This window comes from Danio rerio, chromosome 12 (assembly GCF_052040795.2).
Source record: "Danio rerio strain M-AB ecotype USA chromosome 12, GRCz13ab, whole genome shotgun sequence".
Lineage (NCBI taxonomy): Eukaryota > Metazoa > Chordata > Actinopteri > Cypriniformes > Danionidae > Danio > Danio rerio.
Genome location: NC_141032.1, coordinates 3,777,501 through 3,795,815, shown reverse-complemented (window position 1 = coordinate 3,795,815; position 18,315 = coordinate 3,777,501). Strand labels below are relative to the sequence as shown.

The 18,315-nt window shown below is 40.1% G+C and overlaps 2 protein-coding genes across 13 annotated transcripts in view; one reads left to right on the top strand and one right to left on the bottom strand.

Moving 5' to 3' along the window:
* tanc2b (tetratricopeptide repeat, ankyrin repeat and coiled-coil containing 2b) overlaps positions 1 to 6,973 on the top strand; it is a 267,309-nt gene extending 260,336 nt beyond the window's left edge. For 6 of the 11 annotated variants that reach the window (XM_087275632.1, XM_087275630.1, XM_087275636.1 and 3 more), the window contains 5 exons: positions 1,016 to 1,048; positions 1,938 to 2,029; positions 2,131 to 2,277; positions 2,489 to 2,589; positions 2,670 to 6,973. In XM_087275632.1, coding sequence (XP_087131758.1) covers positions 1,016 to 1,048; positions 1,938 to 2,029; positions 2,131 to 2,277; positions 2,489 to 2,589; positions 2,670 to 4,746 — 2,450 coding nt within the window. In that variant the 3' untranslated portion in view covers positions 4,747 to 6,973. The remainder of the gene's footprint in view (positions 1 to 1,015; positions 1,049 to 1,937; positions 2,030 to 2,130; positions 2,278 to 2,488; positions 2,590 to 2,669) is intronic. The other 5 variants (XM_087275633.1, XM_087275631.1, XM_087275637.1 and 2 more) reach the window with 1 other exon arrangement.
* A 1,396-nt stretch (positions 6,974 to 8,369) lies between these two features.
* On the bottom strand, positions 8,370 to 17,442 carry g6pc3 (glucose-6-phosphatase catalytic subunit 3). Of its 2 annotated transcripts, none has more exons than XR_015503592.1 (6): positions 17,105 to 17,442; positions 15,306 to 15,412; positions 15,134 to 15,224; positions 10,674 to 10,800; positions 10,463 to 10,604; positions 8,370 to 10,333 (listed from the first exon to the last, which is right to left on the bottom strand). XR_015503592.1 is itself a non-coding variant. In NM_001080066.2 (6 exon segments), coding segments are annotated over 6 exon segments (1,020 nt in total). In that variant the 5' UTR covers positions 17,323 to 17,442; the 3' UTR covers positions 8,380 to 9,990.
* Between the last annotated feature and the right edge of the window lie 873 nt (positions 17,443 to 18,315).

The following is an 18,315-nucleotide window of genomic DNA, read 5'->3' as shown; positions in this document are numbered from 1 at the left end:
CTGCGTAAGTAACAACCGACCTATCTGAGCTACTCGGGTCTACAGATTGGGGTCGGTTTTGATATCTTTATCAGTGACATGTGCTGTGCTTTGATTGTTTTTACACACTCTCACGCTGACATTTTCTCAGAATAGCTCTAATATGTTTTAATCGCAGTTGGTCAAACCATAATTTTTATAGTTGTCGACTTGTGAAATCCTGTCTACAAAGTCATACACAAGCTGGATATTACTGATATTTTCCAGTGTGTGTGGTACATTCACGTCACTTCCGGTGTGTGGTACATGCCCTTTCCGTAGGGAATCTGTAATTGTAAATTTGTTTCGGGATTTGTAAAAGTGTTTTGCGTCTTGTTTTTTTTTTTCTAAAATGTAAATTTGTTTCGTCCTTGGTAAAATAGTTTTTCCTATGTAATTGTGTCTGATGATCAGTAAAAATGTTTTTCAAAATGTAAATTTCTCTTCAGCTTTGTAAAAGTGTTTCACACTTTGTAATGTTGTTTTGCACTTCCCGGCCACCGTACAACAGACATACTTCGATAGAAATCTCTTCTGCCAAATATTTCAGCCCTTTTTTAAACCCTCATGTATGCGATCGTTTTCATGTAGCTTAGCTTGTGCTCGGCTGCTGTAGCATTCTGCTGCTCTGCTTTACTCCACTGACTCCAACTGGGTCTCACTGAAATCGTTTGTATTGTTTGCATTTTGTTTCCAGTCTCTTGCTTTGTTGCGCTCTTGCCGTAGTGTCTATCTTTCTCTGTTTGTCAAGTCAGTGGTTGGTAAGAGGTAGTTAGCCGCTGTTTTGTTGGTTTACTTTCAAGTTTTTATCCTTTAGCTAAAGCTCTTATTCCCCACCACTCACGGCTGCTTTTTTGTGTTCCCCTCACCTTTCCTCCACAACCACCGCATCTCTTTCACTCACCAACACGCACACACGCCACTCTCATATCACTCCATCTCGATCTCCCCGCAACCTCACTCCCTCGCTCTCATAACCACTGACCTTCGGCTGCAGGATGTCAGACGCTGCCGAGTCCACACAAAGGAGGTACTGCTTGTGCTCGGCCTGCTCACATCTTGCTTCCCTTCAAGCATCCTGACAGCTCTTTTCTCTATGTTTTGTGTTCGGTGATGTGTTTGGGCGCTGCAGGATGAGCTAGAATTGTAAACTGTTCTTAAAAAAAGTCTTATGAATGGAGAACATAATAATTGAACCTCCGGGGCTATGTAATACCTAGTTTAAACATGGCAAAAAGGGTTGGGAACTTCTGTATTATGCTGTAGCTTCTCGTTAATGATTGAGGGTGTACTCACACTTGCCTTGCACTGAGCCCGGGTGCGATTGTGTATACTCCCCTCTTCACAGATGGCTTCCCAGTCCCTTAAAAGTGACAGAGTCTTCAGTTTTGCACTCACACTAAATGTTTACCACATCTGAGCCCAACCGAACCACTCTCTAACCCACCTAGTTCAACCAGGTCAGGGCCGGCCAACCTAGAACACCGACACTAGTCAAATGAACTGGGATTTGGAATAGCGTAGTGCAGGGGTGTCCAAACTCGGTCCTGGAGGGCCGGTGTCCTTCAGATTTTAGCTCCAACTTGCCTCAACACACCTGCAAAGATGTTTCTAGAAAGCCTAGTAAGAGCTTGATTAGCTAGCCCAGGTGTGTCTGACTGGGGTTGTACCTAAACTTTGCAAGACACCGGCCCTCCAGGACCGAGTTTGGACATCCCTGGCATAGTGTGAGTACACCCTTAATAGTAAACTGAATGAGAAATCGAGTTCACCCTGAAGGGATCCTCGTCCTGTTGCCCATGCCTTCATCAGTCTGTTGTGACTCCTGAGCACTCTGCACTCCTCCGTCTCTCTCCACGTTGTCCCCTCAAACCTTTGATTGTTCATTTTGACCCATCAAACATCCTGTAACCCCTTAGGTCCTGCTACCTGGGCAATGGCGACATCTAAACCTGACATCATGATTATCCTACTGAGTAAACTTTTAGAGGAAGGAGATGGCTTCTACAAGGTCAGATTTACTCGAAACTTACCTCTGATGTTTGCAGATTTGTCTTATACAAAGTCATTGGCTCTAAGTATTTACACAGTCAATCATCTTTTCTCCTGCAGAAGGGTAAAGTAAAAGAGGCAGCTCAGCGCTACCAGTATGCGCTGAAGAAATTTCCCCGTGAAGGATTAAGTGAGGACTTGAAGACCTTCAAGGAGCTCAAAGTGTCTTTGTTCCTGAACTTGTCCCGCTGTCGGAGGAAAATGAATGTGAGAACACCATAAACGTTTCTAAAAATACTCTTTGCAAAGCCTTATTCTGATTATTAATGCACACAGGAAGGTTCAGTATAAAATACTTAATCGATGTTACATTTTCAATAAGCAGCATGTTGTGAGAACCTTGCAGATACATGTCTAATGCAAAATGATGATATGTCAATCCAATAAGTTTTTATTGATCATACTTTCTTGGTTGCAGGACTTTGGAATGGCAGAGGAGTTTGCTACCAAGGCTCTGGAACTCAAGCCTAAGTCCTATGAGGCGTTTTATGCTAGAGCCCGTGCCAAGCGGAGCAGCAGGTAGGTACCTCTCATTACTTTTCTTCATTCCACTTCAAGTTACTTAAGGGTGGTTTAATAATTCCATTGCCAACCCATAGGCAATTCGCTGAAGCACTAGATGACCTGAGGGAAGCCATAAAACTATGTCCCAACAATCGGGAAATCCAACGCCTCCTCCAGCGTGTGGAAGAAGAGTACAGACAAGTGACCCAATCAGAAGAGCTAGAGCTTGAGCCACCTCCATCTCCACCACCATCTCCTTTACCAGTGGAAGAAGACGAGGAGCCCCCTCGTCACACTCCTCCTCCTGAACCAAGACTTGATGACATGGAACCTGTCCAAGACTTGTTTGAGGATGATGACTTCCTGGAACAAGAGCTAGAGGCTGTGTCTATTGGTCTTGCTTCTGATATTCGCTCAAACACTTCGAGTCTTGCCATCATTCGTAGTCCACCCCTTTCTCCTGCCCATCATGACACTGGCTACCTATCTGGGGGGCAGGCCTTTGAGTTTCACCCAAGCTCCTCTTCTATGTCATCTCCTACTCATCATAGTTACCAGTCAACTTCCCCTTGTATTTCCCCAACACATCAGAACTCCCACTATCGCCAGAGTCCACCCCACACCTCACCTGCCCACCAGTCCTCTTACCGTTTCAGCCCGCCACCCATGGGTGGTGGAGGGAACCAAGGGATGGACTATCAGAGTCCTCCACCGTCTCCTCTTCGACGTGGGGTTCCATTCCGAGCCAGCCCTCCAGTTGAGAGTGTGTGTATATATCGTTCCCAGTCTGGCTCTCCAGTCCGCTACCAGCAGGAGCCTTTACCTAGTCGTCCCAAATCTCCACTTTTAAAGATGAGCAGTCAGCGATCCTTCCAGCTCCAATCGCAACCATCCCAGAGCTCCCAGACCAGCCAACACCACCAGGTTCAGGGTCTTCGTCTCCAGCCCTCTATGGCACAAATTGTACGCACTAACCAGCCCAGTAACAGTGTGTACAGCCAGTTGGCACATCCACTCAGCAGCAGGTATCAGGGTAGTTCCATGGATGTGGACAGGGATAGAGATCGGGAGCCAAGACTAGTGTACCAGCCTTCACTGGATGGCCGTTCAATGTCTCAAGTGCAATCAAGCCTTAGTGTGGGAGCTCTTTGTCAGCACGGGGGTCGAGGTGGACCTTCTGGGGTTCTAGAGTCAAACTTAGGGAAAGACGAGCTGCCTCAACGTCCTGCTTCAGCCTACCGTTCAGCTACAGGTGGGCCCGGAGGCATGCGTTTTAGCCAAACTCCACAGATCAGCCGCAGCCAGTCGGCAGCATACTATCCTGTCTCTAAACATGAACTTGAGAGAGCAGTGGCAGCCTCTGCTCTGCCTCCATGCCAACTGGGATCTCCAGAGATTCCTCATCTAGTGCGTAGACCCATCAGTGCCAATACAAGTGACCTAAAGCAGCATGTACCGACCCCCAGACCTCTTATTCACTCCCAAAGTGTAAATCTTCGCTTCTCCCCATCGAGCAGTAATATCTCCTCAGGCTCCAGCTGCAATCTAGCTTCTGGCTTCAGGCCCTCCTCCTCGATGGCCCAAATGGAAATCCCACTGCAGGTGGCATATGAGCGAAGCTTCGATGAGCCATCTGCCCTCTCGCCCTCTCAGAGCGGACACTACTCGGGTGAACCGACTCGATCCCGGACCACTCCATTCATGGGCGTCATCGACAAGACTGCAAGGACTACGCAGCAGTACCTTCACCAGCCTTCCCGGGCCTGGCCCGTGTCATCCCTGGAATCGGTCATCACTAGCCCCACGTCCCCTGGGAACTTGATCCACCAAGCCTCCACAGCCTCCTCCTACAGCCCTCCGACATCTCTAGGCAATATTGCCTACTACAACAAGACTAACAATGCCCAAAATGGACACATGCTAGAAGAGGAGTATTATTCCCAGCCACAGCCATCCTCCCTAGGCAAGCTTGCCAATGGAGGGGCCCGTGATCGAGACCTCCTGGAGCGGGTGAGCCAAGTGCCCACGTATCAGGATGTTAAGGTGGCCCGGACAATGCCCGTGGCACAGGCGTACCAGGAGAACATGTACCGCCAGCTATCCCGTGATGCCAGACAAGGTCCCACCTCGCCCATCAAACCAAAGAGACCCTTTGTGGAGTCAAATGTTTAATAGGCACCCAAAAGGGTGGGCACAAAGGTGTGTGCGAATGTTTGTGTCAGGTCTAACGCAAGGGACTGTGTAGGTGCAGCATATTAAAACCAGTATTTTGAGTAGACAAAACTGCTTAGTAGAGTTACTTTTAATAAACAAACAAACAGTGTTACAAAGTTGTGTTCAAATACCTGTGCCTACTTCAGGTCAACTCAATCTCCTGGTAAAAACGTAGTTTTTAGAACCTGGGTGGTGGACGGGCTCCGAATAGTCTGAAAGGCACCAGTTTGGAGCATTTGAATACAGTATGTAAAGGTAAAAAATGTTCTATAAAGCTCTGCACATTATAAGAAAGCACATTTATTCACATTCCACAACAGATGTCTACATGCAGAGGAACGGAATCGACATCGTTCCCAGCAGTAAAGCAGATAAGAAACTGGGGAGTCTATGTGAGTTGAACTCATTTCTTCTCTCTCTCTTACTTCCGAGTAAAACTAAACAGATTTGCTAGGCTTTCTGGACGTCACATTGTGTGATTGTTCAATACTGTATAAATCTGACAAAACCAAGCTGTAGTTACAGAAGGGAAAAGAGAAATATTTATAATTAAGTTATATAATGTATAGAAATATTTAGGCAGACATCTGTCGGGTTTATTTCGTTTTCGTTTTGTCATTCTTTTTGTTGGGCATTCGGAAATGGTATTAGATATTTTCAAAATAGTAACTCTTTTAGTTTATGCCTGGAGATCTTTACGGTTCTGGCTCCCAAGCAGAAATATTGTATGTATCAAAATTCTAAATGGTGGAGTGGCAATAACATTAGCTAATAATCAAATCCTTGTGAATGAGATTTTCAAGTAACCCTCACATTTTATGAACAAAGCTTCTGACTTTATTTACAAAATGAGTGGAGTTCATTATCGAGCACTGGAGTGGCTATCCTGCCGTATTTCAAGTCAAAGAATGTATCACACCATTGACGTCTTATGAACTCTACAGTATGTATACTACGCGAAGCTTCAGGGGCGTTTGTAAGGTAGTAATACCATTTCTTCTCCTCTTTTTTTTGGTTTCTTTGTTGTTAAGAAATGGAATATTGGAGTATATCAAGTGAAGTATCTTTGTTTTAACTTTTCTTCAGCCTGCACTGGCTGTCTGTGACATTATGAAGAAAGAGAGCACTTTATTCGTTCGTAAGGACTGTATGGAATGTGAATATCAGGGGGATGGATATGTCGTTTCATTGTTTTCCTTCGGAACCAGGATTCAACATCCTTACTAACAAACATTGAGTGAACACTGGAAAATAACCTGTGATTAGTTGTACTACTAGAAAAACAAATAGCAGTCGTTGTCCTTGGTGCGATTCTAATTTTTCATGCAAACGAATGAACAATAATATAAAAGAGCGAGATTATGTTTTTAAAAAGATATAAAGACGTGTATATAACAGCCTTTATAGAGCGCAGTGTACTTGCTGTATATAGTGGCCAAACGTGATCATGCATACGAAGCTCCTGCTCTCCGCTGCAAACACATCGCCAAATGCAGTGCGTGAGAAGGACTCAGTGGCGTAACACACACAATACTGACGAGCAAACCAGCCGTTTTCAACTAGTGTATCTGTTGTGTACAAAAAAAAAAAATCAATATTCAGCTAGTTCCTTTTCGAGTTCTCTGCTTCCGAATGCAATATTATTAACACGCAGAGCTTAAATGTGGCTTTGGTCAAATCCAAAATACAGTATATGGACAGATATCGAAGTCTTAAAGACAACCATATTCACCTTTCTATTGCTGTCAGTGTAAACCTGCTTGAATTGATAGATGCCTCATGGTCAACTTGTGGGGGAAATGCTACAGAAAACACGACGACAAACAGTTATCGAGAGCGAGGTGTAATATTATTCTTATTATTTGTTTCGTTTTTCCGCTGTACATAACCTGACGCATGATTTATCCTCCATTCCCCTCCAAAATGGACACACACAGACATTCGCGAATCCGCTGTATGTCTCCGATAGAGGAACTAAACAAATAAAGTTCACAGCTGACGGAAAAAACAAACGTAAAGACGTGACTTTCATTAGGGTTTGGCCTTTCTTTTGATTCTTCAGTTGGATTTGAGTTGATTTTAATGTACTTGCTTGCTAAGCAGAGTTTCTCGTCTGTAAATGTGAGCTTTCAGAGCGCTGTGACAACGTTTAATGACTTCAATAAACCAGAATGTGTTTTTATCATGTCACTCGTCATTTTTATATGGTGTGTGTTTAATGAATGCAGGATGAGGAACGTATATTCATTATAAACTACAACGTTTGCCTCAATAAACTCATGGCAAGCACTGAAAAAAATGAATGACAACTTATTTTAGGGGCAATACAGTGGCTCAGTGGTTAGCACTGTGGCCTCACAGCAAGAAGGTCACTGGTTTGAGCCTCGGCTGGGTCAGCTAGCATTTCTGTGTGGAGTTTGCATGTTCTCCCCGTGTTGGCGTGGGTTTCCTCCGGGTGCTCCGGTTTCCCCCACAGTCTAAACACATGCGCTATAGGGGAATTGAATAAGCTAAATTGGCCATACTGTAAGTGTGTGAATGCAAGAGTGTATGGGTGTTTCCCAGGGTTGGTTTGTGACTGGAAGGGCATCTGCTTTGTAAAAACATATGCTGGATAAGTTGGAGGTTCATTCCGCTGTGGCGACCCCTGATTAATAAAGGGACTAAGGCGAAAAATAAAATGAAAGAATGTATTTTCTATTATACAGAGAACAGAGATTATACAGAGAAATATACAGTTAAAGTCAGAATTATTAGTCCCTCTGTTTATTTTTTCCCCCAATTTCTGTTTAACGGTGAGAAGATTTTTTTAACACATTTCTAATCATAAAAGTTTTAATAACTCATCTCTAATAACTGATTTATTTTATCTTTGTCATGATGACAGTAAACAATATTAGACTAGATATTTTTCAAAACACTTCTATACAGCTTAAAGTGACATTTAAAGGTTTAACTAGGTTAATTAAGTTAACTAGGCAGGTTAGGGTAATTAGGCAAGTTATTGTATAATGATGGTTTGTTCTGTAGACTATCGAAAAAAATATTAGCTTATAGGGGCTAATACATTTGACCTTAAAATGGTATTTAAAAAATTCAAAACAGCTTTTATTCTAGCCAAAATAAAACAAATAAGACTTTCTCCAGAAAAAAAATATATTATCAGACATACTGTGAAAATTCCTTTGCTCTGTTAAACATCATTTGGGAAATATAAATTTTTTTTTTTAAATAAATAAAATAATTCTGACTAATAATTCTGGCTAATAATTCTGACTTCAACTGTGTGTGTGTGTGCATATATATATATATATATATATATATTAAAATAGACATAAGAGGAAATACTGATAAAAACTTTTTACTTTAAGCTTCACTTGAGAAATATTTGAAAATAATAAAACTAAATTTCACAGGAGGACGAATAAATTTGTCTTTAACTGTATATTTCACTGCTTTTAAATAAAAAACATTTTGTCCTTTCTTTTTTTATTTTGTCATTTTTTTTTAAAGTTTTAAACTGCATTTTGCTTGAGAACCATACTGTAAACGAGTACAAAAACATGAGTTTATGAAAATGGTCACATTATCCACATGCATATCCCATCTTGTTTTTATTCATTTTTGGTGTAATCAGTGTGAAAGGGGATCTTTTCACAAAAGAACTTTGACTAAAGACAAAAAAAGCAACTTTTCTAAATTGATTTCTTAGAGAAAATATAATTTCTATACTATTATAAGCAAGAAAAATGGCTTCTATTCAAGAAGAGACCATTCAAATGGCTTGAACATGAACATGAAAAATGAAGTAAATAGAGTAAACAATCAAAACAGAACAACAGCAACAAAACTTTTCCCTTAAGAGTTTCTTTGGCACAAACTAAATAAATTTACTTCAGTCCACGTCACTTTTGTTTGCTAAAGAAATCTTTAAAGCTGCAGGCAACGACATTGTCTCTTTATAGTTAAAACAACGGTAACAATTTATTTTGATGGTCCATTTGAGTATTAGTAGACTGTCTGCCTAATATCTGTTGATACTGCTCCTTCAACAAACATGTAACTGACTATAAGAAACTTTGCGAGTACATGTCAACTATCGCTAACCCTTACCCCAACCAAACAGTCTCATAATCTAATGAGAATTAGTTGACATGTAGATGAATTGTAACTTAAATTCAACAAACAGACCATCAAAATAAAGCGTGACCAAATCAACTTTATAATCGATCTTAGAGCTTTGCTTATTTTGTGTTATGAACTTTCAATTTTCATGGCCAAAAGCATAGATGTATACACTAGATATCGCATTGGGACCCTGTGCATGCGTCAATAGCGCCGCCACATTGGTACAGTGCTCCCAGGACTAATGTCATTCAACTGCACTAGTTAAGACAGTGTTATTACGTGAAGATGCGGGACTTTAGCGCTGTCTACGGGTGTAGTAATGAGCAAACAAAGAAAACAAAGCACAAAGGCAGAACATTTCATAGGTAATATTAAGTATTTTTATGTTTTTGTATGTTCTGAACTTTTGTGCTAATCAGGTAACGTTATTGATGATAACAGTCACTTACTGCATTCACCATAAGGCAAAGCAGCTCCAACTCGCACTAAACACTCGGCTTATGCTAGTTTTGTTGAATAAAATCAGCGAACAATGCAAAATAAATATGACAAAGAGATGCTGCTCAGCCAGAAACTTGTATTATTGTCGCCTAACGTTAGTGAAAGAGTCGTCCGGGGGATTCATTCACAAGCGAATCGCTCCCTCCGTCAGTATGAGAAGTGAAAGCAGGAGAGGAGCTGTGTTTCAGGACATGATTAGATCAAATTTAACAGGGAGGGTGAATAGTACATTTCTGTACACACAAACACAAGCTTTTTGTCAGGAATGCCCGTGCGGTCACTGATCCATCAATGTAGAAAAGTGATGTAAAATTATAATTTTCGTAATTAGAAAAAAAAATGACATACTAACATCCAGGAAAACTCCTGATCATAGATATATGTGTATATGTGTATATCTCTGGCTTTGGATGGCCACAGTCCTCCACTGTACCTTGGTCCCGCATTCATTTCAAATGAGCGCTACCCTGTAGCAAGATGGCGGCGCTATTGACGCATTCAGTCCAATAGACAACAATAGGCCAGGTGACATCTAATGTATATATCTATGGCCAAAAGCCTCAACATGTACTTTTACTCCCTCTTGGGTTTGGCTGTGAGTAAATGGACGAATCCAGGCACCAGCACCATGACCACCTGCGGCACGATGCTGTATTTGAGGAAGAACAGAGAGTAGAAGAGAAGAGGAGGGACAGTGGGAAGAGGGAACCTGCTGATGTAGTGCAGGGCCAGAGACGACAGGGCAAGACAGAGAGTCCTGGGGGCCTGAGGAAGAGTCCATCCGCCAGGCTTCCAGTACTGCGCCAGGCCCAGTCCTAAGAGAACCCCAGCGTCACGGTTAAGGGAGGAAAAGGGCGCAGTGTCCATCCGGACCCACTCAGAGCGAGAACACCAGCGCTTGGCCAGAGAGATGGACCTGCGAAATAAGAGTAAGTTGATCATTTAAAAATACATATAGACACACACACGCACAAACTTATATGAATTATTAACTTAAGTTGAGCATTTATATACATCATTCAGTCGACTGAAATATTGGACCCACCAAGAAAGATCGATCCCCGTTTTTTCCAGAACAGCGTGGAAAATAAGAGCAGCACCGAGCAGAGCCATGCTGAAGCGAAAGAAAAACAGCAGAGGGCGCCGTTCAGGCACAGAGCGCTTCAGAAACACCCCCAGAAGCACACCTGTGGAAAACACACACACACACCATCAACACCTCCTTTACTATTGAAGACAGCGACTAAATGTATTACCTTCTGACCTGTCAGAAAACCTGCAACGACCTGATGAGGAAAATGAGCCAGGATGAAGATCCGAGAAAGGCCTACACATCCCAGAAACACTGCATACAGCAGATACAGCACTGCGGATAATATCTTACTGGAAGACAAAGACTTGAGTTAGTTTTACTTATGAGTAAACGGCATTCATAAAGCTCATTCTTATTCATTTATTTATTTTTCTAAATGTCCCGTTAAGTGCATTGAAATAGGCATTTTTGTTTGTGGGATGAATTTGAACTTAAACATGAACACAGGGGGCTGGACATAAAGTAGCTCCTCCCCTTTTAAAAAACAGCCAATAGTGTTTCGTGTTATCACAGCTCTGCCAGTGAGAGTGGCTAAGCTCAAGCGTAGCAGTCTGATTTCTCAGTCTATTTTCCATCCAAATGTAAGTTTAACATTGATTTTTCGGTGTGATTTAATTTGTTTTCCCAGAGATGGGTTGTGGCTGGAAGGGCATCCGCTGTGTAAAAACTTGCTGGATAAGTTGGCGGTTCATTCCACTGTGGCGACCCCGGATTAATAAAGGGACTAAGCCGACAAGAGAATGAATGAATGATTTAATTTGTTACTTTTCTCATGACAAACATAACATAGAATTTCTAGGCAATTAATTTATTTTATTGGGTAAATATTATATTCACAAATGTAAACTTTCTTCATCATTACCTAAGTTGCAGAATTTACTTTACTTTACAGCAAAAAAAAAAGTGTTAAAACTGTGAAATTTTATAAGGACTTTGTAAATATTGTTTAATTAGATCATTTGCCTCTGTATACTAATTTATTTTATTATTAATTTGACTTATTTACCATTGTACTTGATGTCATCCATTGTTATGATTAACATGTTTGCATTGTTCAAACACAATAAAAAAAAAAGCTGAAGCATAGCAAATGAGAGTTGTATTGAAGAAGGTGGGGCTTGTCAGATTTTAAAGAGCATTTAATTTGTCAGAAGATTTGATGAGAAACTAAACTATGAGGTGATGTCAAAAAAAAAACGTGTTGATCCATTTAGACGGCGCTAGGATTTTTATCTTCTAAATGCAAATGTTGTTGCTGTTCTGGAGCAAACTAGATTATAGATATACTAAGACTAATACTGATACCAACATCTAAAAAGCTTTATTTTGATTTCACAGGGATTTTAAGACTTATTTGACAGGGAAAATCCACGTAAATAATATGTAAATGTACAATAAAATGTAACAAAAAAAATGTTAAATGCATTAAAAACAATGGAAGCATATATATATGTATTTATTCATTCATTTTTTTTATCCTATTTCAGCATCAAGGCTATTTTCATGTTGAGTTTCAAGTTGGGTAAGTTCATTCATTCATTCATTTTCTTGTTGGCTTAGTCCCTTTATTAATCCGGGGTCACCACTGCGGAATGAACCGCCAACTTATAAAACACGTTTTAACGCAGCGGATGCCCTTCCAGCCGCAACCCATCTCTGGGGAAACATCCACACACACATTCACACACACACTTATACACTACGGTCAATTTAGCCTACACAATTCACCTGTACCGCATGTCTTTGGACTGTGGGGGAAACCGGAGCACCCGGAGGAAACCCACGCGAACGCAGGGAATACATGCAAACTCCACACAGAAATGAGCCGAGGCTCGAACCAGCGACCCAGCGACCTTCATGCTGTGACGCGACAGCACTACCCACTGTGTCCCCGTTGGGTAAGTTACTTTTAAAAACGTAATTAATTACTATTTACATAATCAAAATTGTATTTAAGTAACAATCTTAATTACTTGTCTCAATACTACTTAATTAAATACTAACAATGCATAGATAATATACATTAAACTCTTTCAATTTTTTCACATTTTGAGTCAAACAGAGTCTTTTAGCTTTATTAAAAAAATAACACAAGTTAAACTTATCAAAATGTTTCAAAGTAATGATACCATATTTCATACGTACCATGTATTGTCATTCATTTCTTACTCAGTTCATAGTTTTTTAAAGGAGCGCTCCACTTTTTTTTTGTAAATAGGCGGATTTTACACGTCCAATCTCACAGTCTGGCCAAAGCACTTTTAGCTTAGCTTAGCATAGATAATTGAATCAGATTAGACCATTAGCATCATACTTAAAATTAAAAAAAAAAGTGTTTCAATAATTTTCCCATTTAAAGCTAATTCAATAAAAGTGTTCTAATCCAATTTAATGATCCATGCTAAGCTAAGCTAAAAGTGCTCCTGCCAGACCCGAAGATCAGCTGAATGGATTAAAAAAAAAGTTTCTAAAGCATGTGCAAATGTTAGGCAGATCTGACTTTCTTTAATTAAAAAATAAATCAAATTACATTTTATGTTTGTTTGGATGGATGGATGGATGGAGGGATGGATGGAGGGATGGATGGATGGATGGATGGATGGATGGATGGATGGATGGACGGATGAACAGTCAAACGGATGGAAAACTGATTGGCTAATGCATGGACAAATAGGTAAATGGATGGATGGATGGATGGACAGAGGGATGGATGGATGGATGGATGGATGGATGGATGGAGGGATGGATGGACGGACGGACAGATGGATGAACAGTCAAACGGATGGAAAACTGATTGGCTAATGCATGGAAAAATAGGTAAATGGATGGATGGATGGATGGATGGACAGAGGGATGGATGGATGGATGGATGGATGGATGGATGGAGGGATGGATGGACGGACGGACAGATGGATGAACAGTCAAACGGATGGAAAACTGATTGGCTAATGCATGGACAAATAGGTAAATGGATGGATGGATGGATGGATGGATGGATGGATGGATGGATGGATGGATGGATGGATTGATGGACGGACAGACGGATGGATGGATGGATGGAGGGATGGATGGATGGATGGCTGGATGGATGAACAGTCAAACGGATGGAAAACTGATTGGCTAATGCATGGATGGATGGATGGATGGATGGATGGATGGATGGATGGATGGATGGATGGATGGATGGACGGAGGGATGGATGGATGGATAGATGGATGGATGGATGGATGGATGGATGGACAGTCAAACGGATGGAAAACTGATTGGCTAATGCATGGACAAATAGGTAAATGGATGGATGGATGGATGGATGGACAGAGGGATGGATGGATGGATGGATGGATGGATGGATGGATGGATGGATGGACGGATGGATGAACAGTCAAACGGATGGAAAACTGATTGGCTAATGCATGGACAAATAGGTAAATGGATGGATGGATGGATGGATGGATGGATGGATGGACGGATGGATGGAGGGATGGATGGATGGACGGATGGATGAACAGTCAAACGGATGGAAAACTGATTGGCTAATGCATGGACAAATAGGTGGATGGATGGATGGATGGATGGATGGATGGATGGATGGATGGACGGATGGATGGACAGAGGGATGGATGGATGGATGGATGGATGGATGGATGGATGGAGGGATGGATGGACAAACGGACGGATGGATGAACAGTCAAACGGATGGAAAACTGGCTAATGCATGGACAAATAGGTAGATGGATGGATGGATGGATGGATGGATGGATGGATGGATGGATGGATGGATGGATGGACGGACAGACGGAGGGATGGATGGATGGATGGATGGATGGATGGATGGATGGATGGATGGATGGATGGATGGACGGACGGACAGATGGATGAACAGTCAAACGGATGGAAAACTGATTGGCTAATGCATGGACAAATGGATGGATGGATGGATGGATGGATGGACGGACAGACGGAGGGATGGATGGATGGATGGATGGATGGATGGATGGATGGACGGACAGATGGATGAACAGTCAAACGGATGGAAAACTGATTGGCTAATGCATGGACAAATGGATGGATGGATGGATGGATGGATGGATGGATGGATGGATGGATGGATGGATGGATGGATGGACGGACGGATGGATGGACGGATGGATGGACGGATGGATGAACAGTCAAACGGATGGAAAACTGATTGGCTAATGCATGGACAAATAGGTAAATGGATGGATGGATGGATGGATGGGTGGATGGATGGATGGATGGATGGATGGATAGACGGACGGATGGATGGACGGATGGATGAACAGTCAAACGGATGGAAAACTGATTGGTTGAATGCATGGACAAATAGCCGGTTGGATGGATGGTCATGGATAGATAAATATCAATACATGAGTGTATATAACAAGCATAACTTTTTGTCTTTGCTTTGTGTAATGTCTGATTACTTTGCTTCTAATTAAGCTGACTAGTTTTTTTACCCCTTGTTGGAGGGAGAAGATTGTGAAGAGGAGTATTATTGTATTCATTTTAATGGAAACTGTTGTCGATTTACATTAAAAGTGCAGTCCAATCAAATCTGCAGTTAAAGAAGCTGGCTGTTTTCAGAGAGGCTTTGGGACTGACCTGCCTGTGTAAGCTTGACTGAAGGAGGCCAGAGAAGAGACAATCACCCACCATACTGCACTGGTGACCATAGCGTGACCCGACGGACTGCCTGACGGACAGAAGAGGAACACGTGTATATGAACATCTCACAGTGATACAGGTAAAACCATCCAGTGTTATACTGCTGTACCTGGACCGCTCTCACAGGTGGACTGATACTGCTGCACTTCTGGAGGCTTTTCAGAAAACAAGCCAGATTGTCCAATCCACCAGTAAGGCCTCTCGCCAAAGAGGATCCTAAATGCCACATTACATGACTTAAAGTTCATTTAAAAGCTGTTTTCATTTTATTCTTAACATTTTTGATTGTGTTTTTTTTTTGTTTCTTTTTGTTTTTGATAAGTTTGAATCAATTTGTATTTCAGTTTTGTTTTTTCACCCAACAAATAGCTAAAATATATACTTTAAGTTTCTTTTTCTTCAGTAAATTTGAGTTATATCTTAAAACAAAAGTACTGCATCTATTAGTATTCGATAATAAACAGAAATTAAATTGATTGGTTTTAGTTAATGATAAAAATACTGAAAGACAACCTATTTTATTAAATTAATTTAAGCTCATACTTTATTTTAAACTTTAATTTTTAGAGTAAAAAAACATTCATATATTTGATGAAAACGTTGATTAATTCAATTTTTAGCAAGTATCACATTTACAACAACAAATTTTATATTTATACAAAATGATTATTTATATACCTATAGACATTTATATTAATTTTTAGAAAACACAATACCAGTGTTTTAACTTCAAATGAGTTATGAAATCTATATTTGTTGTAATAACCCTTTCAATCATAACGAATTTCTAAATACATATATTTATATTTATATATACTTATATATATATATATATATATATATATATATATATATATATATATATTTATATATACTTATATATATATATATATATATATATATATATATATATATATATATATATATATATATATTATTTTTTTTTATATATATAAATTACATGATTTTATTATGAAATTTGAAAGAGACGTGTTTAATCACTTTTTCTTAAATCATTTAATCTGAATATATTTATGAATTACACACTTTTGTTTAAATATACATTATTACAATAATAATAATTATTAGTAGTGGTAGTATTTATGACATTAGATTACTCTGCAGACATAAATCATTTGAGTCACAATTTACAGCAAGGTATTATTACAATAAGTTAATATATATAGTCAGGTCCATAAATATCGAGACATCGAGACAATTCTAGCATTTTTGGCTCTATACACCAGCACAATGTATTTAACATTAAACAAAAACAACAAGACGTGCCTTAACTGCAGACTGTCAGCTTTAATTTGAAGGTGCTTACATCCAAGTCAGGTGAGTGATGTAGGAATGTGTGGCTCCCACTTGTTAAGGGACCAAAAGTAATGGGACAGTAGGCTTCTTAGCTGTTTCATAGCTAAGTGTGTGTTATTTTCTCATTATCCTAATTATAATGAGCAGATAAAAGTTCATTTCAAGTGTGCTACAGACCTGACTGTATATTAATTAATCAATCTTTACCTTTATTTGTCTCCTTAAGGATATTTTTTCTTGAGCAATCAAGCGGGTAAAGTACATGACAAAACAGCTATTAATAATACATAAACAAAGACATAATACTATAATAATTAAATAAAACACTAGTACAGCATTTATTAATCATTTACTAATGTGTTATTAAAATCCTAAAAAAGTCATGCTTGTTAACATTAGTTAACATGAACTAGCAATGGACAACTTTCCATTAACTAACGTGAATAATTAATAAATACTGCAATGAAAGTATCGTTCAGTCTTCATTAACTAGCTAGCATTAACTAATACAACCTTATTATGAAGTGTTTCCATTATCTGACAGTTTTCGATTTCACTTCACAACATCCCATAGTGGAAAACTACTCATACCATTTAAGAACCAGATTAAGCCACTCTGAAAGAGCTGCTACCCAGAGCACAGCGATGCCTGTCCGGCGATGTATGTAAAACACGACGGGGAAAACCAGCAGAACCGCGGCTTTCGGGTCTCCCATATGAGAAGCGACGAGCCACATATCCTCCAAACTTCTGCTTTTCTGCTGAAGGGCTTCCGCCATCCACACGCCCTGCCGGTAGACGCTCTCCATTATAAGATGTTCAATAAACGTCCAGGAATAAAATTAATTTCCACTTTTCATCTTCCAGACTCTGAGAATCAACTGTCAGATGGACAGATGTGTCATGTTTTGCAGATCTACCGCTAATACGGGAGCCGCAGCAGGACATGTTTGGCTAAACGCGTTTTTTAAAATCAGGACGGGAATTGAACCTGAATTGTTCAGTCATTCATTCATTTTCCTTTGGCTTAGTGCTTTATTTATCAACGGTAACTACAGCGGAATGAACCGCCAACTATACCAGCATATGTTTTACGCGATGGATGCCCTTCCAGCCGCAACCCAGTACTAGGAAAAGACCTGGATTCATTCATTTATTCATTTTCCCTCAGCTTAGTGCCTTATTTATCAGGGGTCGCCACTGCAGAATGATCTGCCAATTATTCCAGCATATGTTTTAAGCAGTGCATGCCCTTCTAGACGAAAGTATTGGGAAAGGACCTGAATCCATTCATTCATTCATTCATTTTTCTTTGGCTTAGTGCCTTATTTATTAGGGGTCGCCTCAGCGGAATGAACCGCCAACTATTCCAGCATATGTTTTACGCAATGGATGCTTTTCCAGCCACAAACCCAGAAGTGGGAAAGGACCTGAGTTCATTAATTTTCCCTCATCTTAGTGCCTTATTTATCATAGGTCGCCACAGTGGAATGAACCACCAACTATTCTATTCAACCCAGTACTGGGAAACAATCTGAATTCATTCATTTATTCATTTTCCTTGGGCTTAGTGCCTTATTTTTCATTCAATTCGCTCAGAGCCTGAAGGTTTTGTCCTCCATACCCGCACTATAATTATTTGTTTATTTATTTAAGCCGGAATTTGTAAATATTTAAATACATTTATATGCATATTTATGTGTTTATTTTTTATTTATGCAGGGATTTATGGATTTATTTACTAACTTATTAAAGATATTTGCATATTTATTTTTTGTTTTGCAGGTTTCGCCCTTCATACC